The 22,152-nt window shown below is 49.7% G+C and overlaps 1 protein-coding gene across 1 annotated transcript in view; it reads left to right on the forward strand.

Moving 5' to 3' along the window:
• The window catches only part of LOC141155232 (butyrophilin subfamily 1 member A1-like), a 57,213-nt gene that overhangs the window by 19,201 nt on the left and 15,860 nt on the right, over positions 1-22,152 (forward strand). Inside the window, 3 exon segments of the mRNA XM_073642027.1 lie at positions 20,039-20,314; positions 21,255-21,371; positions 22,027-22,059. Of these exon segments, the coding sequence (XP_073498128.1) occupies positions 20,039-20,314; positions 21,255-21,371; positions 22,027-22,059 (426 nt within the window).

Genomic DNA, 22,152 nt, shown 5'->3' on the forward strand with positions numbered 1-22,152 from the left:
AGATGTAGCCGGGTGTAGTGGAGCAGTGTGTACACTGTAGATATAGGGGGGTGTAGTGGAGCAGTGTGCACACTGTAGATGTAGCCGGGTGTAGTGGAGCAGCGTGTACACTGTAGATGTAGCCGGGTGTAGTGGTGCAGTGTGCACACTGTAGATAAAGGAAGGTTTAGTGGAGCAGTGTGTACACTGCAGATATAGCCGGGTGTAGTGGAACAGTGTGTACACTGTACATATAGCCGGGTGTAGTGGAACAGTGTGTACACTGTAGATATAGCCGGGTGTAGTGGAGCAGTGTGTACACTGTAGATGTAGCCGGGTGTAGTGGAGCAGTGTGTACACTGTAGATGTAGCCGGGTGTAGTGGAGCAGTGTGTACACTGTAGATGTAGCCGGGTGTAGTGGAGCAGTGTGTACACTGTAGATGTAGCCGGGTGTAGTGGAGCAGTGTGTACACTGTAGATGTAGCCGGGTGTAGTGGAGCAGTGTGTACACTGTAGATGTAGCCGGGTGTAGTGGAGCAGTGTGCACACTGTAGATAAAGGAAGGTGTAGTGGAGCAGTGTGTACACTGCAGATGTAGCCGGGTGTAGTGGAGCAGTGTGTACACTGTAGATATAGCTGGGTGTAGTGGAGCAGTGTGTACACTGTAGATATAGGTGGGTGTAGTGGAGCAGTGTGTACACTGTAGATATAGGTGGGTGTAGTGGAGCAGTGTTTACACTGTAGATGCAGCCGTATGTAGTGGAGCGGTGTTTACACTGTAGATTTAGCCGGGTGTAGTGGAGCAGTGTGTACACTGTAGATATAGCCGGGTGTAGTGGAGCAGTGTGTACACTGTAGATATAGCCGGGTGTAGTGGAGCAGTGTGTACACTGTAGATGTAGCTGGGTGTAGGGGAGCGGTGTTTACACTGTAGATATAGGTGGGTGTAGGGGAGCAGTGTGTACACTGTAAATGTAGCTGGGTGTAGGGGAGCGGTGTTTACTCTGTAGATGCAGCCGGGTGTAGTGGAGCGGTGTGTGCGCTGTAGATGTAGCCGGGTGCAGGGGAGCAGTGTTTACACTGTAGATGTAGCAGGGTGTAGTGGAGCAGTGTGTACACTGTAGATGTAGCCGGGTGTAGTGGAGCAGTGTGTACACTGTAGATGTAGCCGGGTGTAGTGGAGCAGTGTGTACACTGTAGATGTAGCCGGGTGTAGTGGAGCAGTGTGTACACTGTAGATGTTCCTAGGTGTAGTGGAGCGGTGTGTACACTGTAGATGTAGCCGGGTGTAGTGGAGCCGTGTGTACACTGTAGATGTAGCCAGGTGTAGTGGAGCAGTGTGTACACTGTAGATGTAGCCGGGTGTAGTGGAGCAGTGTGTACACTGTAGATGTAGCCGGGTGTAGTGGAGCAGTGTGTACACTGTAGATGTAGCCGGGTGTAGTGGAGCAGTGTGTACACTATAGATGTAGCCAGGTGTAGTGGAACAGTGTGTACACTGTAGATGTAGCCGGGTGTAGTGGAACAGTGTGTACACTGTAGATGTAGCCGGGTGTAGTGGAGCAGTGTGTACACTGTAGATATAGCCGGGTGTAGTGGAGCAGTGTGTACACTGTAGATATAGCCGGGTGTAGTGGAGCAGTGTGTACACTGTAGATGTAGCTGGGTGTAGGGGAGCGGTGTTTACACTGTAGATGTAGCCGGGTGTAGTGGAGCAGTGTGTACACTGTAGATATAGTCGGGTGCAGTGGAGTAGTGTGTACACTGTAGATTTAGCCGGGTGTATGGAGTAGTGTGTACACTGTAGATTTAGCCGGGTGTATGGAGCAGTGTGTACACTGTAGATGTAGCTGGATGTAGTGGAGCAGTGTGTACACTGTAGATGTAGCCGGGTGTAGTGGAGCAGTGTGTACACTGTAGATGTAGCCGGGTGTAGTGGAACAGTGTGTACACTGTAGATATAGTCGGGTGCAGTGGAGTAGTGTGTACACTGTAGATTTAGCCGGGTGTATGGAGCAGTGTGTACACTGTAGAAGTAACCGATTGTAGTGGAACAGTGTGTACACTGTAGATGTAGCCGGGTGTAGTGGAGCAGTGTTTACACTGTAGATGTAGCCGGGTGTAGTGGAGCAGTGTGTACACTGTAGATGTAGCCAGGTGTAGTTGAGCGGTGTGTGGGCTGTAGATGTAGCTGGGTGTAGTGGAGCAGTGTGTGTGGGCTGTAGATGTAGCCGGGTGTAGTGGAGCAGTGTTTACACTGTAGATGTAGCCGGGTGTAGTGGAGCGGTGTGTATACTGTAGATATAGCCGAGTGTAGTGGAGCTGTGTTTACACTGTAGATATAGGTGGGTGTAGTGGAGCAGTGTGTACACTGTAAATGTAGCTGGGTGTAGGGGAGCGGTGTTTACTCTGTAGATGTAGCCGGGTGTAGTGGAGCGGTGTGTGCGCTGAAGATGTAGCCGGGTGTAGTGGAGCAGTGTTTACACTGTAGATGTAGCCGGGTGTAGGGGAGAAGTGTTTACACTGTAGATGTAGCCGGGTGTAGGGGAGAAGTGTTTACACTGTAGATATAGGTGGGTGTAGTGGAGCAGTGTGTACACTGTAAGTGTAGCTGGGTGTAGGGGAGCGGTGTTTACACTGTAGATGTAGCCGGCTGTAGTGGAGCGGTGTGTGCGCTGTAGATGTAGCCGGGTGTAGTGGAGCAGTGTTTACACTGTAGATGTAGCTGGGTGCAGTGGAGTAGTGTGTACACTGTAGATTTAGCCGGGTGTATGGAGCAGTGTGTACACTGTATATGTAGCCGATTGTAGTGGAGCAGTGTGTACACTTTAGATGTAGCCGGATGTAGTGGAGCAGTGTGTACACTGTAGATGTAGCCGGGTGTAGTGGAGCAGTGTGTACACTGTAGATGTAGCCGGGTGTAGTGGAGCAGTGTGTACACTTTAGATGTAGCCGGGTGTAGTGGAGCGGTGTTTACACTGTAGATGTAGCCGGGTGTAGTGGAGCAGTGTTTACACTGTAGATCTAGCCGGGTGTAGTGGAGCAGTGTGTACACTGTAGATCTAGCCAGGTGTAGTTGAGCGGTGTGTGGGCTGTATATGTAGCTGGGTGTAGTGGAGCGGTGTGTGTGGGCTGTAGATGTAGCCGGGTGTAGTGGAGCAGTGTTTACACTGTAGATGTAGCCGGGTGTAGTGGAGCGGTGTGTACACTGTAGATATAGCCGAGTGTAGTGGAGCTGTGTTTACACTGTAGATATAGGTGGGTGTAGTGGAGCAGTGTGTACACTGTAAATGTAGCTGGGTGTAGGGGAGCGGTGTTTACTCTGTAGATGCAGCCGGGTGTAGTGGAGCGGTGTGTGCGCTGTAGATGTAGCCGGGTGTAGGGGAGCAGTGTTTACACTGTAGATGTAGCCGGGTGTAGTGGAGCTGTGTTTACACTGTAGATATAGGTGGGTGTAGTGGAGCAGTGTGTACACTGTAAATGTAGCTGGGTGTAGGGGAGCGGTGTTTACTCTGTAGATGCAGCCGGGTGTAGTGGAGCGGTGTGTGCGCTGTAGATGTAGCCGGGTGTAGCGGAGCAGTGTTTACACTGTAGATGTAGCAGGGTGTAGTGGAGCAGTGTGTACACTGTAGATGTAGCCGGGTGTAGTGGAGCAGTGTGTACGCTGTAGATGTAGCCGGGTGTAGTGGAGCAGTGTGTACACTGTAGATGTTCCTAGGTGTAGTGGAGCGGTGTGTACACTGTAGAAGTAGCCGGGTGTAGTGGAGCCGTGTGTACACTGTAGATGTAGCCGGGTGTAGTGGAGCAGTGTGTACACTGTAGATGTAGCCGGGTGTAGTGGAGCAGTGTGTACACTGTAGATGTAGCCGGGTGTAGTGGAGCAGTGTGTACACTATAGATGTAGCCAGGTGTAGTGGAGCAGTGTGTACACTGTAGATGTAGCCGGGTGTAGTGGAACAGTGTGTACACTGTAGATGTAGCCGGGTGTAGTGGAGCAGTGTGTACACTGTAGATGTAGCCGGGTGTAGTGGAGCAGTGTGTACACTGTAGATGTAGCCGGGTGTAGTGGAGCAGTGAGCACGTTGTAGATGTAGTCGGGTGTAGTGGAGCAGTGTGTACACTGTAGATGTAGCCGGGTGTAGTGGAGCAGTGTTTACACTGTAGATGTAGCCGGGTGTAGTGGAGCAGTGTGTACACTGTAGATATAGGGGGGTGTAGCGGAGCAGTGTTTACACTGTAGATGTAGCCGGGTGTAGTGGAGCGGTGTTTACACTGTAGATATAGGTAAGTGTAGTGGAGCAGTGTTTACGCTGTAGATGTAGCCGGGTGTAGTGGAGCAGTGTGTACACTGTAGATGTAGCCAGGTGTAGTGGAGCAGTGTGTACACTGTAGATATAGGTGGGTGTAGTGGAGCAGTGTGTACACTGTAGATATAGGTGGGTGTAGTGGAGCAGTGTGTACACTGTTGATGTAGCCGGGTGTAGTGGAGCGGTGTTTACACTGTAGATATAGGTAAGTAAAACCTACAAAAGACAAAAATATATCTCATACCCTACCATCATTATATATAAATGTAAAGCAAAGTTGCATAATAAATATAGGGTACTTAGTGAACTATTTTTGATCAAAAAAAGTATACAAGCCGTCCCACCAGCGGCAAGGTGACCCTAAATTGGGACGGTACCTATACTGCCTATATTAAAAACCTTACTGTATATCAAAGTTGAAGTGATGCATATAAAAGGGTAGACAAATAGGACCGGGTCCCAACTCCAGACCACCTAGGCCCGTGGTAAGCTACATATATACCAATCAGCTAAACAAAGGGGATGCCACACCCTTAAATTGCACAGAATGCAGATATAGGAAAGTGTAGTGGAGCAGTGTTTGCACTCTACATCTAGCCGGGTGTAGTGGAGCAGTGTGTACACTGTAGATGTTGCCGGGTGTAGTGGAGCAGTGTGTACGCTGTAGATGTAGCCGGGTGTAGTGGAGCAGTGTGTACACTGTAGATGTAGTCGGGTGTAGTGGAGCAGTGTTTACACTGTAGATCTAGCCGGGTGTAGTGGAGCCGTGTGTACACTGTAGATGTAGCAGGGTGTAGTGGAGCAGTGTGTACACTGTAGATGTAGCAGGGTGTAGTGGAGCAGTGTGTACACTGTAGATGTAGCCGGGTGTAGTGGAGCCGTGTGTACACTGTAGATGTAGCCGGGTGTAGTGGAGCAGTGTGTACACTGTAGATGTAGCCGGGTGTAGTGGAGCAGTGTGTACACTGTAGATGTAGCCGGGTGTAGTGGAGCAGTGTGTACACTGTAGATGTAGCCGGGTGTAGTGGAGCAGTGTGTACACTGTAGATGTAGCCGGGTGTAGTGGAGCAGTGTGTACACTGTAGATGTAGCCAGGTGTAGTGGAGCAGTGTTTACACTGTAGACATAGGTGGGTGTAGTGGAGCAGTGTGTACACTGTAGATGTTGCCGGGTGTAGTGGAGCAGTGTGTACACTGTAGATGTAGCCAGGTGTAGTTGAGCGGTGTGTGGGCTGTAGATGTAGCTTGGTGTAGTGGAGCGATGTGTGTGGGCTGTAGATGTAGCCGGGTGTAGTGCAGCAGTGTGTACACTGTAGATGTAGCCGGGTGTAGTGGAGCAGTGTGTACACTGTAGATGTAGCCTGGTGTAGTGGAGCAGTGTGTACACTGTAGATGTAGCCGGGTGTAGTGGAGCAGTGTGTACACTGTAGATGTAGCCGGGTGTAGTGCAGCAGTGTGTACACTGTAGATGTAGCCGGGTGTAGTGGAGCAGTGTGTACACTGTAGATGTAGCCGGGTGTAGTGGAGCAGTGTGTACACTGTAGATGTAGCCGGGTGTAGTGCAGCAGTGTTTGCACTGTAGATGTAGCCAGATGTAGTGGAGGGGTGTGTGGGCTGTAGATGTAGCCGGGTGTAGTGGAGCAGTGTTTACACTGTAGATCTAGCCGGGTGTAGTGGAGCAGTGTGTACACTGTAGATGTAGCCAGATGTAGTGGAGCTGTGTGTACACTGTAGATGTAGCCGGGTGTAGTGGAACAGTGTGTACACTGTAGATGTAGCCGGGTGTAGTGGAACAGTGTGTACACTGTAGATATAGGTGGGTGTAGTGGAGCAGCGTGTACACTGTAGATATAGGTGGGTGTAGTGGAGCAGTGTGTACACTGTAGATGTCGCCGGGTGTAGTGGAACAGTGTGTACACTGTAGATGTCGCCGGGTGTAGTGGAGCAGTGTGTACACTGTAGATGTCGCCGGGTGTAGTGGAGCAGTGTGTACACTGTAGATGTCGCCGGGTGTAGTGGAGCAGTGTGTACACTGTAGATGTCGCCGGGTGTAGAGGAGCAGCGTGTACACTGTAGATATAGGTGGGTGTAGTGGAGCAGTGTGTACACTGTAGATGTAGCCAGATGTAGTGGAGCTGTGTGTACACTGTAGATGTAGCCGGGTGTAGTGGAGCGGTGTGTACACTGTAGATATAGGTGGGTGTAGTGGAGCAGTGTGTACACTGTATATGTAGTCGGGTGTAGTGGAGCAGTGTTTACACTGTAGATCTAGCCAGGTGTAGTGGAGCAGTGTGTACACTGTAGATGTAGCCAGGTGTAGTGGAGCAGTGTGTACACTGTAGATGCAGCCAGGTGTAGTGGAGCGGTGTGTACACTGTAGATATAGGTGGGTGTAGTGGAGCAGTGTGTACACTGTAGATGTAGCCAGGTGTAGTGGAGCAGTGTGTACACTGTAGATGCAGCCAGGTGTAGTGGAGCGGTGTGTACACTGTAGATATAGGTGGGTGTAGTGGAGCAGCGTGTACACTGTAGATATAGGTGGGTGTAGTGGAGCAGTGTGTACACTGTAGATGTAGCCGGGTGTAGTGGAGCAGTGTGTACACTGTAGATGTCGCCGGGTGTAGTGGAGCAGTGTGTACACTGTAGATGTCGCCGGGTGTAGTGGAGCAGTGTGTACACTGTAGATGTCGCCGGGTGTAGAGGAGCAGCGTGTACACTGTAGATATAGGTGGGTGTAGAGGAGCAGTGTGTACACTGTAGATGTAGCCGGGTGTAGTGGAGCAGTGTGTACACTGTAGATGTAGCCGGGTGTAGTGGAGCAGTGTGTACACCGTAGATCTAGCCTGGTGTAGTGGAGCAGTGTGTACACTGTAGATGTAGCTAGTTGTAGTGGAGCAGCGTGTACACTGTAGATGTAGCCGGGTGTAGTGGAGCAGCGTGTACACTGTAGATGTAGCCGGGTGTAGTGGAGCAGCGTGTACACTGTAGATGTAGCCGGGTGTAGTGGAGCAGTGTGTACACTGTAGATGTAGCCGGGTGTAGTGGAGCAGTGTGTACACTGTAGATATAGGTGGGTGTAGTGGAGCAGTGTTTACACTGTAGATGTAGCCGGGTGTAGTGGAGCAGTGTTTACACTGTAGATATAGGTGGGTGTAGTGGAGCAGTGTGTACACTGTAGATATAGTCGGGTGCAGTGGAGCAGTGTGTACACTGTAGATATAGTCGGGTGCAGTGGAGCAGTGTGTACACTGTAGATTTAGCCGGGTGTATGGAGCAGTGTGTACACTGTAGATGTAGCCGGATGTAGTGGAGCAGTGTGTACAGTGTGGATGTAGCCGGGTGTAGTGGAGCAGTGTTTACACTGTAGATGTAACCGGGTGTAGTGGAGCAGTGTGTACACTTTAGATGTAGCTGGGTGTAGGGGAGCGGTGTTTACACTGTAGATGTTGCCGGGTGTAGTGGAGCAGTGTGTACACTGTAGATGTAGCCAGGTGTAGTTGAGCGGTGTGTGGGCTGTAGATGTAGCTGGGTGTAGTGGAGCGGTGTGTGTGGGCTGTAGATGTAGCCGGGTGTAGTGGAGCAGTGTTTACACTGTAGATGTAGCCGGGTGTAGTGGAGCGGTGTTTACAATGTAGCTGTAGCCTGGTGTAGTGGAGCGGTGTGTACACTGTAGATATAGCCGGGTGTAGGGGAGCAGTGTTTACACTGTAGATGTAGCCAGGTGTAGTGGAGCAGTGTTTACACTGTAGATGTAGCCAGGTGTAGTGGAGCAGTGTTTACACTGTAGATGTAGTCGGGTGTAGTGGAGCGGTGTTTACACTGTAGATGTAGCCGGGTGTAGTGTAGCTATGTGTACACTGTAGATATAGCCGGGTGTAGTGGAGCAGTGTGTACACTGTAGATGTAGCCGGGTGTAGTGGAGCAGTGTGTACACTGTAGATGTAGCCGGGTGTAGTGGAGCAGTGTGTACACTGTAGATGTAGCCGGGTGTAGTGGAGCAGTGTGTACACTGTAGATATAGCCGGGTGTAGTGGAGCAGTGTTTACACTGTAGATGTAGCCGGGTGTAGTGGAGCAGTGTTTACACTGTAAATGTAGCCAGGTGTAGTGTAGCGGTGTGTACACTGTAGATATAGCCGAGTGTAGTGGAGCTGTGTTTACACTGTAGATATAGCCGAGTGTAGTGGAGCAGTGTGTACACTGTAGATGTAGCCGGGTGTAGTGGAGCGGTGTGTGCACTGTAGATGTAGCAGGGTGTAGTGGAGCAGTGTGTACGCTGTAGATGTAGCAGGGTGTAGTGGAGCAGTGTGTACACTGTAGATGTAGCTAGTTGTAGTGGAGCAGCGTGTACACTGTAGATATAGCTAGTTGTAGTGGAGCAGTGTGTACACTGTAGATGTAGCCGGGTGTAGTGGAGCCGTGTGTACACTGTAGATGTAGCAGGGTGTAGTGGAGCAGTGTGTACACTGTAGATGTAGCCGGGTGTAGTGGAGCAGTGTGTACACTGTAGATGTAGCCGGGTGTAGTGGAGCAGTGTGTACACTGTAGATGTAGCCGGGTGTAGTGGAGCAGTGTGTACACTGTAGATGTAGCCGGGTGTAGTGGAGCAGTGTGTACACTGTAGATGTAGCCGGGTGTAGTGGAGCAGTGTGTACACTGTAGATGTAGCCGGGTGTAGTGGAGCAGTGTGTACACTGTAGATGTAGCCGGGTGTAGTGGAGCAGTGTGTACACTGTAGATGTAGCCGGGTGTAGTGGAGCAGTGTGTACACTGTAGATGTAGCCGGGTGTAGTGGAGCAGTGTGTACACTGTAGATGTAGCCGGGTGTAGTGGAGCAGTGTTTACACTGTAGATGTAGCCTGGTGTAGTGGAGCGGTGTGTACACTGTAGATATAGCCGGGTGTAGGGGAGCAGTGTTTACACTGTAGATATAGGGGGTTGTAGTGGAGCAGTGTTTACACTGTAGATGTAGCCGGGTGTAGTGGAGCAGTGTTTACACTGTAGATGTAGCCGGGTGTAGTGGAGCGGTGTTTACACTGTAAATGTAGCCAGGTGTAGTGTAGCGGTGTGTACACTGTAGATATAGCTGAGTGTAGTGGACCTGCGTTTACACTGTAGATATAGGTGGGTGTAGGGGAGCAGTGTTTACACTGTAGATGTAGCCGGGTGTAGTGGAGCGGTGTGTACACTGTAGATGTAGCCGGGTGTAGTGGAGCAGTGTGTAAGCAGTAGATGTCGCCGGGTGTAGTGGAGCAGTGTGTACACTGTAGATGTCGCCGGGTGTAGTGGAGCAGTGTGTACACTGTAGATGTAGCCGGGTGTAGTGGAGCAGTGTGTACACTGTAGATGTAGCCGGGTGTAGTGAAGCAGTGTGTACACTGTAGATGTAGCCGTGTGTAGTGGAGCAGTGTGTACACTGTAGATGTAGTCGGGTGTAGTGGAGCGGTGTTTACACTGTAGATGTAGCCGGGTGTAGTGGAGCAGTGTGTAAGCAGTAGATGTCGCCGGGTGTAGTGGAGCAGTGTGTACACTGTAGATGTCGCCGGGTGTAGTGGAGCAGTGTGCACACTGTAGATGTAGCCGGGTGTAGTGGAGCAGTGTGTACACCGTAGATCTAGCCTGGTGTAGTGGAGCAGTGTGTACACCGTAGATCTAGCCTGGTGTAGTGGAGCAGTGTGTACACTGTAGATGTAGCTAGTTGTAGTGGAGCAGTGTGTACACTGTAGATGTAGCCGGGTGTAGTGGAGCAGCGTGTACACTGTAGATGTAGCCGGGTGTAGTGGAGCAGTGTGTACACTGTAGATATAGGTGGGTGTAGTGGAGCAGTGTGTACACTGTAGATATAGCCGGGTGTAGTGGAGCAGTGTGTACACTGTAGATATAGCCGGGTGTAGTGGAGCAGTGTGTACACTGTAGATATAGCCGGGTGTAGTGGAGCAGTGTGTACACTGTAGATATAGCTGGGTGTAGGGGAGCGGTGTTTACACTGTAGATGTAGCCGGGTGTAGTGGAGCGGTGTTTACACTGTAAATGTAGCCAGGTGTAGTGTAGCGGTGTGTACACTGTAGATATAGCCGAGTGTAGTGGAGCTGCATTTACACTGTAGATATAGCCGGGTGTAGTGGAGCAGTGTGTACACTGTAGATATAGCCGGGTGTAGTGGAGCAGTGTGTACACTGTAAGTGTAGCTGGGTGTAGGGGAGCAGTGTTTACACTGTAGATGTAGCCGGGTGTAGTGGAGCGGTGTGTGCGCTGTAGATGTAGCCAGGTGTAGTGGAGCAGTGTTTACACTGTAGATGTAGTCGGGTGTAGTGGAGCGGTGTTTACACTGTAGATGTAGCCGGGTGTAGTGGAGTAGTGTGTAAGCAGTAGATGTCGCCGGGTGTAGTGGAGCAGTGTGTACACTGTAGATGTCGCCGGGTGTAGTGGAGCAGTGTGTACACTGTAGATGTAGCCGGGTGTAGTGGAGCAGTGTGTACACTGTAGATGTAGCCGGGTGTAGTGGAGCGGTGTGTGCGCTGTAGATGTAGCAGGGTGTAGTGGAGCAGTGTGTACGCTGTAGATGTAGCCGGGTGTAGTGGAGCAGTGTGTACACTGTAGATGTAGCCGGGTGTAGTGGAGCAGTGTGTACACCGTAGATCTAGCCTGGTGTAGTGGAGCAGTGTGTACACCGTAGATCTAGCCTGGTGTAGTGGAGCAGTGTGTACACTGTAGATGTAGCTAGTTGTAGTGGAGCAGTGTGTACACTGTAGATGTAGCCGGGTGTAGAGGAGCAGCGTGTACACTGTAGATGTAGCCGGGTGTAGTGGAGCAGTGTGTACGCTGTAGATGTAGCAGGGTGTAGTGGAGCAGTGTGTACACTGTAGATGTAGCCGGATGTAGTGGAGCAGTGTGTACACTGTAGATGTAGCCGGGTGTAGTGGAGCAGTGTTTACACTGTAGATGTAGCCGGGTGTAGTGTAGCTATGTGTACACTGTAGATATAGCCGGGTGTAGTGGAGCAGTGTGTACACTGTAGATATAGCCGTGTGTAGTGGAGCAGTGTGTACACTTTAGATGTAGCCGGGTGTAGTGGAGCAGTGTGTACACCGTAGATCTAGCCTGGTGTAGTGGAGCAGTGTGTACACCGTAGATCTAGCCTGGTGTAGTGGAGCAGTGTGTACACTGTAGATGTAGCTAGTTGTAGTGGAGCAGTGTGTACACTGTAGATGTAGCCGGGTGTAGTGGAGCAGCGTGTACACTGTAGATGTAGCCGGGTGTAGTGGAGCAGTGTGTACACTGTAGATGTAGCCGGGTGTAGTGGAGCAGTGTGTACACTGTAGATATAGGTGGGTGTAGTGGAGCAGTGTGTACACTGTAGATATAGCCGGGTGTAGTGGAGCAGTGTGTACACTGTAGATATAGCCGGGTGTAGTGGAGCAGTGTGTACACTTTAGATGTAGCTGGGTGTAGGGGAGCGGTGTTTTCACTGTAGATGTAGCTGGGTGTAGGGGAGCGGTGTTTACACTGTAGATGTAGCCGGGTGTAGTGGAGCAGTGTGTACACTGTAGATATAGTCGGGTGCAGTGGAGTAGTGTGTACACTGTAGATTTAGCCGGGTGTATGGAGCAGTGTGTACACTGTAGATGTAGCCGGATGTAGTGGAGCAGTGTGTACAGTGTAGATGTAGCCGGGTGTAGTGGAGCAGTGTTTACACTGTAGATGTAGCCGGGTGTAGTGGAGCAGTGTGTACACATTAGATGTAGCTGGGTGTAGGGGAGCGGTGTTTACACTGTAGATGTTGCAGGGTGTAGTGGAGCAGTGTGTACACTGTAGATGTAGCCAGGTGTAGTGGAGCAGTGTGTACACTGTAGATGTAGCCAGGTGTAGTTGAGCGGTGTGTGGGCTGTAGATGTAGCTGGGTGTAGTGGAGCGGTGTGTGTGGGCTGTAGATGTAGCCGGGTGTAGTGGAGCAGTGTTTACACTGTAGATGTAGCCGGGTGTAGTGGAGCGGTGTTTACAATGTAGCTGTAGCCTGGTGTAGTGGAGCAGTGTGTACACTGTAAATGTAGCTGCGTGTAGGGGAGCGGTGTTTACTCTGTAGATGTAGCCGGGTGTAGTGGAGCGGTGTGTGCGCTGTAGATGTAGCCGGGTGTAGGGGAGCAGTGTTTACACTGTAGATGTAGCCGGGTGTAGTGGAGCAGTGTTTACACTGTAGATGTAGCCGGGTGTAGGGGAGCAGTGTGTACACTGTAGATATAGGGGTGTGTAGCGGAGCAGTGTTTACACTGTAGATGTAGCCGGGTGTAGTGGAGCAGTGTGTACACTGTAGATATAGGTGGGTGTAGTGGAGCAGTGTGTACACTGTAGATGTAGCCGGGTGTAGTGGAGCAGTGTGTACACTGTAGATATAGGTGGGTGTAGTGGAGCAGTGTGTACACTGTAGATGTAGCCGGGTGTAGTGGAGCAGTGTTTACACTGTAGATCTAGCCGGGTGTAGTGGAGCAGTGTGTACACTGTAGATGCAGCCAGGTGTAGTGGAGCAGTGTGTACACTGTAGATATAGGTGGGTGTAGTGGAGCAGTGTGTACACTGTAGATGTAGCCGGGTGTAGTGGAGCAGTGTGTACACTGTAGATGTAGTCGGGTGTAGTGGAGCAGTGTTTACACTGTAGATCTAGCCAGGTGTAGTGGAACAGTGTGTACACTGTAGATCTAGCCAGGTGTAGTGGAACAGTGTGTACACTGTAGATGTAGCCAGGTGTAGTGGAGCATTGTGTACACTGCAGATGTAGCCGGGTGTAGTGGAGAGGTGTTTACGCTGTAGATGTAGCCGGGTGTAGTGGAGCAGTGTTTACACTGTAGATGTAGCCGGGTGTAGTGGAGCAGTGTGTACACTGTAGATGTAGCCGGGTGTAGTGGAGCAGTGTGTACACTGTAGATGTAGCCGGGTGTAGTGGAGCAGTGTGTACACTGTAGATGTTCCTAGGTTTAGTGGAGCGGTTTGTACACTGTAGATGTAGCCGGGTGTAGTGGAGCCGTGTGTACACTGTAGATGTAGCCGGGTGTAGTGGAGCAGTGTGTACACTGTAGATGTAGCCGGGTGTAGTGGAGCAGTGTGTACACTGTAGATGTAGCCGGGTGTAGGAGAGCAGTGTGTACACTGTAGATGTAGCCGGGTGTAGTGGAACAGTGTGTACACTCTAGATGTAGCCGAGTGTAGTGGAGCAGTGTGTACACTGTAGATATAGGTAAGTGTAGTGGAGCAGTGTTTACACTGTAGATCTAGCCGGGTGTAGTGGAGCAGTGTGTACACTGTAGATGTAGCCAGGTGTAGTGGAGCTGTGTGTACACTCTAGATGTAGCCGGGAGTAGTGGAGCGGTGTCTACACTGTAGATATAGGTGGGTGTAGTGGAACAGTGTGTACACTGTAGATGCAGCCAGGTGTAGTGGAGCAGTGTGTATACTGTAGATGTAGCCAGGTGTAGTGGAGCTGTGTGTACACTCTAGATGTAGCCGGGAGTAGTGGAGCGGTGTCTACACTGTAGATATAGGCAAGTGTCATGGAGCAGTGTGTACACTGTATATGTAGTCGGGTGTAGTGGAGCAGTGTGTACACTGTAGATGTTCCTAGGTGTAGTGGCGCTGTGTGTACACTGTAGATGTAGCCGGGTGTAGTGGAGCAGTGTGTACACTGTAGATGTAGCCGGGTGTAGTGGAGCAGTGTGTACACTGTAGATGTAGCCGGGTGTAGTGGAGCAGTGTTTGCACTGTAGATGTAGCCAGATGTAGTGGAGGGGTGTGTGGGCTGTAGATGTAGCCGGGTGTAGTGGAGCAGTGTTTACACTGTAGATCTAGCCGGGTGTAGTGGAGCAGTGTGTACACTGTAGATGTAGCCAGATGTAGTGGAGCTGTGTGTACACTGTAGATGTAGCCGGGTGTAGTGGAGCGGTGTGTACACTGTAGATATAGGTGGGTGTAGTGGAGCAGTGTGTACACTGTTGATGTAGCCGGGTGTAGTGGAGCGGTGTTTACACTGTAGATATAGGTAAGTGTAGTGGAGCAGTGTGTACACTGTATATGTAGTCGGGTGTAGTGGAGCAGTGTTTACACTGTAGATCTAGCCGGGTGTAGTGGAGCAGTGTGTACACTGTAGATGTAGCCAGGTATAGTGGAGCAGTGTGTACACTGTAGATGCAGCCAGGTGTAGTGGAGCGGTGTGTACACTGTAGATATAGGTGGGTGTAGTGGAGCAGTGTGTACACTGTAGATGTAGCCGGGTGTAGAGGAGAGGTGTTTACGCTGTAGATGTAGCCGGGTGTAGTGGAGCAGTGAGTACACTGTAGATGTTCCTAGGTGTAGTGGAGCAGTGTGTACACTGTAGATGTAGTCGGGTGTAGTGGAGCAGTGTGTACACTGTAGATGTAGCCGGGTGTAGTGGAACAGTGTGTACACTGTAGATGTAGTCGGGTGTAGTGGAGCAGTGTGCACACTGTAGATGTAGTCGGGTGTAGTGGAGCAGTGTGCACACTGTAGATGTAGCCGGGTGTAGTGGAGCAGTGTGTACACTGTAGATGTAGCCAGGTGTAGTGGAGCAGTGTGTACACTGTAGATGTAGCCAGGTGTAGTGGAGCAGTGTGTACACTGTAGATATAGGTGGGTGTAGTGGAGCAGTGTGTACACTGTAGATATAGGTGGGTGTAGTGGAGCAGTGTGTACACTGTAGATATAGGTGGGTGTAGTGGAGCAGTGTGTACACTGTAGATGTTGCCGGGTGTAGTGGAGCAGTGTGTACGCTGTAGATGTAGCCGGGTGTAGTGGAGCAGTGTGTACGCTGTAGATGTAGCCGGGTGTAGTGGAGCAGTGTGTACACTGTAGATGTAGCCGGGTGTAGTGGAGCAGTGTGTACGCTGTAGAGGTAGTCGGGTGTAGTGGAGCAGTGTGTACACTGTAGATCTAGCCAGGTGTAGTGGAGCAGTGTGTACACTGTAGATGTAGCCAGGTGTAGTGGAGCAGTGTGTACACTGTAGATATAGGTGGGTGTAGTGGAGCAGTGTGTACACTGTTGATGTAGCCGGGTGTAGTGGAGCGGTGTTTACACTGTAGATATAGGTAAGTGTAGTGGAGCAGTGTTTACACTGTAGATCTAGCCGGGTGTAGTGGAGCAGTGTGTACACTGTAGATGTAGCCAGGTGTGGTGGAGCAGTGTGTACACTGTAGATGTAGTCGGGTGTAGTGGAGCAGTGTGTACACAGTAGATGTAGTCGGGTGTAGTGGAGCAGTGTGTACACTGTAGATGTAGCCGGGTGTAGAGGAGAGGTGTTTACGCTGTAGATGTAGCCGGGTGTAGTGGAGCAGTGTTTACACTGTAGATGTAGTCGGGTGTAGTGGAGCAGTGTGTACACTGTAGATGTAACCGGGTGTAGTGGAGCAGTGTGTACACTGTAGATGTCGCCGGGTGTAGTGGAGCAGTGTGTACACTGTAGATGTAGCCGGGTGTAGTGGAGCAGTGTTTACACTGTAGATGTAGCCGGGTGTAGTGGAGCAGTGTGTACACTGTAGATGTAACCGGGTGTAGTGGAGCAGTGTGTACACTGTAGATGTAACCGGGTGTAGTGGAGCAGTGTGTACACTGTAGATGTCGCCGGGTGTAGTGGAGCAGTGTTTACACTGTAGATATAGGTGGGTGTAGTGGAACAGTGTGTACACTGTAGATGCAGCCAGGTGTAGTGGAGCAGTGTGTACACTGTAGATGTAGCCAGGTGTAGTGGAGCTGTGTGTACACTCTAGATGTAGCCGGGAGTAGTGGAGCGGTGTCTACACTGTAGATATAGGCAAGTGTCATGGAGCAGTGTGTACACTGTATATGTAGTCGGGTGTAGTGGAGCAGTGTGTACACTGTAGATGTTCCTAGGTGTAGTGGAGCTGTGTGTACACTGTAGATGTAGCCGGGTGTAGTGGAGCAGTGTGTACACTGTAGATGTAGCTGGGTGTAGTGGAGCAGTGTGTACACTGTAGATGTAGCCGGGTGTAGTGGAGCAGTGTTTTCACTGTAGATGTAGCCAGATGTAGTGGAGGGGTGTGTGGGCTGTAGATGTAGCCGGGTGTAGTGGAGCAGTGTTTACACTGTAGATCTAGCCGGGTGTAGTGGAGCAGTGTGTACACTGTAGATGTAGCCAGATGTAGTGGAGCTGTGTGTACACTGTAGATGTAGCCGGGTGTAGTGGAGCGGTGTGTACACTGTAGATATAGGTGGGTGTAGTGGAGCAGTGTGTACACTGTTGATGTAGCCGGGTGTAGTGGAGCGGTGTTTACACTGTAGATATAGGTAAGTGTAGTGGAGCAGTGTGTACACTGTATATGTAGTCGGGTGTAGTGGAGCAGTGTTTACACTGTAGATTTAGCCGGGTGTAGTGGAGCAGTGTGTACACTGTAGATGTAGCCAGGTATAGTGGAGCAGTGTGTACACTGTAGATGCAGCCAGGTGTAGTGGAGCGGTGTGTACACTGTAGATATAGGTGGGTGTAGTGGAGCAGTGTGTACACTGTAGATGTAGCCGGGTGTAGAGGAGAGGTGTTTACGCTGTAGATGTAGCCGGGTGTAGTGGAGCAGTGAGTACACTGTAGATGTTCCTAGGTGTAGTGGAGCAGTGTGTACACTGTAGATGTAGTCGGGTGTAGTGGAGCAGTGTGTACACTGTAGATGTAGCCGGGTGTAGTGGAGCAGTGTGTACACTGTAGATGTAGCCGGGTGTAGTGGAGCAGTGTTTACACTGTAAATGTAGCCGGGTGTAGTGGAGCAGTGTTTACACTGTAAATGTAGCCGGGTGTAGTGGAGCAGTGTGTACACTGTAGATGTTCCTAGGTGTAGTGGAGCGGTGTGTACACTGTAGATGTAGCCGGGTGTAGTGGAGCAGTGTGTACACTGTAGATGTAGCCGGGTGTAGTGGAGCAGTGTGTACACTATAGATGTAGCCGAGTGTAGTGGAACTGTGTGTACACTGTAGATGTAGCCGGGTGTAGTGGAGCAGTGTGTACACTGTAGATGTAGCCAGGTGTAGTGGAGCAGTAGTTACACTGTAGATGTAGCCGGGTGTAGTGGAGCAGTGTGTACGCTGTAGATGTAGCAGGGTGTAGTGGAGCAGTGTGTACGCTGTAGATGTAGCAGGGTGTAGTGGAGCAGTGTGTACACTGTAGATGTAGCCGGGTGTAGTGGAGCAGTGTGTACACTGTAGATGTAGCCGGGTGTAGTGGAGCAGTGTGTACACTGTAGATATAGGTGGGTGTAGTGGAGCAGTGTGTACACTGTAGATGTAGCCAGGTGTAGTGGAGCAGTGTGTACACTGTAGATGTAGGCGGGTGTAGAGGAGAGGTGTTTACGCTGTAGATGTAGCCGGGTGTAGTGGAGCAGTGAGTACACTGTAGATGTTCCTAGGTGTAGTGGAGCAGTGTGTACACTGTAGATGTAGCCGGGTGTAGAGGAGAGGTGTTTACGCTGTAGATGTAGTCGGGTGTAGTGGAGCAGTGTGTACACTGTAGATGTAGTCGGGTGTAGTGGAGCAGTGTTTACACTGTAGATCTAGCCGGGTGTAGTGGAGCAGTGTGTACACTGTAGATGCAGCCAGGTGTAGTGGAGCAGTGTGTACACTGTAGATATAGGTGGGTGTAGTGGAGCAGTGTGTACACTGTAGATGTAGCCGGGTGTAGTGGAGCAGTGTGTACACTGTAGATGTAGCCGGGTGTAGTGGAGCAGTGTGTACACTGTAGATGTAGCCGGGTGTAGTGGAGCAGTGTGCACACTGTAGATGTAGTCGGGTGTAGTGGAGCAGTGTGTACACTGTAGATGTAGTCGGGTGTAGTGGAGCAGTGTGTACACTGTAGATGTAGTCGGGTGTAGTGGAGCAGTGTGTACACTGTAGATGCAACCGGGTGTACTGGAGCAGTGTGTACACTGTAGATGTAGCTGGGTGTAGTGGAGCAGTGTGTACACTGTAGATGTCGCCGGGTGTAGTGGAGCAGTGTGTACGCTGTAGATGTAGCCGGGTGTAGTGGAGCAGTGTGTACGCTGTAGATGTAGCCAGGTGTAGTGGAGCAGTGTGTACGCTGTAGATGTAGCAGGGTGTAGTGGAGCAGTGTGTACACTGTAGATGTAGCAGGGTGTAGTGGAGCAGTGTGTACACTGTAGATGTAGTCGGGTGTAGTGGAGCAGTGTGTACACTGTAGATGTAGTCGGGTGTAGTGGAGCAGTGTGTACACTGTAGATGCAACCGGGTGTAATGGAGCAGTGTGTACACTGTAGATGTAGCCGGGTGTAGTGGAGCAGTGTGTACGCTGTAGATGTAGCCAGGTGTAGTGGAGTAGTGTGTACGCTGTAGATGTAGCAGGGTGTAGTGGAGCATTGTGTACACTGTAGATGTAGCAGGGTGTAGTGGAGCAGTGTGTACACTGTAGATGTAGTCGGGTGTAGTGGAGCAGTGTGTACACAGTAGATGTAGTCAGGTGTAGTGGAGCAGTGTGTACACTGTAGATGTAGTTGGGTGTAGTGGAGCAGTGGGTACACTGTAAATGTAGCCGGGTGTAGTGGAGCAGTGTGTACACTGTAGATGTAGCCGGGTGTAGTGGAGCAGCGTGTACACTGTAGATGTAGCCGGGTGTAGTGGAGCAGTGTGTACACTGTAGATGTAGCCGGGTGTAGTGGAGCAGTGTGTACACTGTAGATGTAGCCGGGTGTAGTGGAGCAGTGTGTACACTGTAGATGTAGCCGGGTGTAGTGGAGCAGCGTGTACACTGTAGATGTAGCCGGGTGTAGTGGAGCAGTGTGTACACTGTAGATGTTCCTAGGTGTAGTGGAGCAGTGTGTACACTGTAGATGTAGCCGGGTGTAGTGGAGCAGTGTGTACACTGTAGATGTAGCCTGGTCTAGTGGAGAAGTGTGTACACTGTAGATGTAGCCGGGTGTAGTGGAGCAGTGTGTACACTGTAGATGTAGCCGGGTGTAGTGGAGCAGTGTGTACACTGTAGATGTTCCTAGGTGTAGTGGAGCGGTGTATAAATTGAGCGCCACACCAGGAGTAGGACCTTTGAGCCCAGAGCTATTGCTGTACATGCATGTCCCATAAACCAGGTATGAACCATTTGAACATAACGCATATATGGTGGACATTTAGTATAAGTTACTAACTATTATTGATGTCATTTGGGAATTAATTAGTCTTGACACAAATCATCCCATGTATATATATTGCAGGCTCCTATCCTGGGCACGCCCATACTGGCTTTCATTGTCTAGGATTGGATCCTTTTACTGTGTGACCTGGGATATACCTTCGACATTTATAAGCATAGTTGTAGTTACAGCCATCTAGCCCTGGTGTCTCTTATATACAAAAATCTTTAATATTTTCTTATTACAATATGGTATGGTACTATGTTTGTGTGTGCTCTCTTTTTCTTTGCCGCCATGTACCCAAACTGTCACAATAAAGGTCTTTTTTAACTAAATATCATTGACCTCTTTGTCGGATTTATATTTATTGGTTGTTGTTTGTTTCCGATTGGTCTATCCAATCTAGTCAGCAGATATACATCCCTGTATTATGTGGATTAATTGGGTCAATAAGGAGAATATATATAAGTACGAATGTATATCATCTGCTTGTCCTTTGCAATTTTTTCCTAACTCTGGTGTATAAATTGGTCGATGTATGGACAATGTATACGTGAAGATAGAACCACACAAAACCTTCACTGATGTGAATATCCCTGTCTCTCCCAGGGTCGGGGTCTCCTCCGCTTGTCGCTGTTGCTCTCCAGGACAGCGCTGTGGTGGTCTCCTGTTCTTCTGATGGTTGGTTTCCAAAACCCACAATGTTCTGGAAGAAAGAAAATGGAGACCTGGATTCAACTGATATAGAGACCGACACTGACACGACTGAACTGATCCGCGTGAAGAGCCGTATTCTCCTGAACGGCTCCTCGGAGGGACAGGTCTACTGCGGCCTGAGACACCTCGTAACAGGGAAAGAGACAGGCCTATACGTGAAAGTCTCAGGTTTGTGCCCACATCTTATCCTGCTTTTTTTATGGGCCTTCATTAGATGTTATCACCAGATAAGTAGATCATTGGATGTTTTTAGGTAGAAATTTGCTTTAAATACCAGAGTGGGGATCAGCATATTGTACTCCTCTACTGCCCCGGATTGTCTGAATGAAGCCTCTCACACACCAGGTAGAGCAGACGAGCCGCCTGCAAAGACTGTCGGCAGCCACCAATGGGGGAAACTGCTGCACATGGATGATACTTCTGTATACAGCGGTGTGCTGTGAGCTCCCCCTAGTGGTGGCGGCAATCATTTTGATATATTTATGGGAGCACTCTGCAGGAAGTATGTTCAGCAAGGGAACTATATTGGCTCAATAACGTGCATCATTCTACCATCGGATGGAGGCACATTGATTGTGGTCGTGGGGATTGGACTTGTAATGGAGGCAAAGTTTACAAAAAAGTAAAAAGTTCTTCAATAATTCTAAATAACCTCTACTGTGTACTTACAAGTTTTAGGCTGTGTGCCCACGTAGCGTTTTTCAAGCGTTTTTGATGCGGAATTTCCGCAGCGGAAACGCTTGTAAAACGCTTGGTAACCCGCACCCCATGGTCCCCAATGTGATTCCGCAAGTTCTATGCACATGCTGCGGATTTTTCCGCAGCGTTTATGCTGCGTTCAAAAATCCGCACCATGTCATTTAATTTTGCGTTTCCGCAAGCAGAATTGCCTTTGTCCAATGCATAAAAAACGCAAGGCAATTCCGCATGTGGAAAACGCGTCATAAACGTGCGAAAAATGCGCGATAAACGCGTGCGGAATTCCGCATGCGTTTTTCCGGGAGAGGACTTGCAGAAATGAAGCAGAAATTTTCTGCTTCATAAATGCAACGTGGGCACATAGCCTTAATTAGTATATGAATCCTTGTTGTATGCTTTTATCATGCAGATGCCATATTTCCCCGCACCTCGCCCTGGGCGATCGTCTTCTGGTTACTCTTCATGGTCACCATTGCTGTTTCCGCAGTGATGGCTTGGCTTCTCTACTCAAAACAAAAGTGGAGCGGTAATGTAGAAACCGAAATTTTATGTCCCACAAACTTTATTGCAGTTTATAGTTCAACATATCTGTTGCAGTACCGCTTTTTACCACTTCGGACAGCATGTTTTTTCATAGACGCCAATACAAGAGCGCCCCCAAAGCATTTTTTTTTAAACCCATTAACTTTCACATAACGCATCACACAGAAATAGCAAGAACATAAACTAATAATGTGATCTTTAAGTCAGTGGTCCTTTGTTTTATTTTATTTCACAGTAGTCTTTCTGAAAGTTCCTTTTACGATGCTTGCTGGTAATTGTAGAAGTGCTTGGTTTCCCTGCTGTTACAGTAAAGAATCCATGTATTGATACACCACCATCTGCTTCCTTATTTATGCTTCCATAAAGTATCTAACTAATATCACCATATAGTGATTAATGGAAGAATAACACTGCCATATATTCCACGCACAATACCGTCAATCATTTCCGCCTGTGAATAACAGTAGGGGGCGCTATTTTGCAGCTTTGCTCAGGCTGCTCCTAACAGTCCAGTCTTCAGATACCTCCTAGGAAAGAGGGGTTGGGGTCAGTAGCCCAGTTTGCTCCCCTTTAAACTATTCCATTGTTCTAGAATAACTCGCTTATGAAACCTGAATTATTTGCTTTTGTCATTGCAGAGATGCAGCTGAAGGAGAAGGACCTCCATATTGGTAAGTTCTCCTCCATCCTGTGCTCATTCATCACCAGATCTGATGGACGTGACTGTGCTGTGCAGGGTTTACAATGTGGAGGATCTGCACTAT

The sequence above is a fragment of the Phyllobates terribilis genome, unplaced genomic scaffold (genome assembly GCF_046119375.1).
Source record: "Phyllobates terribilis strain yellow unplaced genomic scaffold, ASM4611937v1 Scaffold_7__3_contigs__length_470593459, whole genome shotgun sequence".
NCBI lineage: Eukaryota > Metazoa > Chordata > Amphibia > Anura > Dendrobatidae > Phyllobates > Phyllobates terribilis.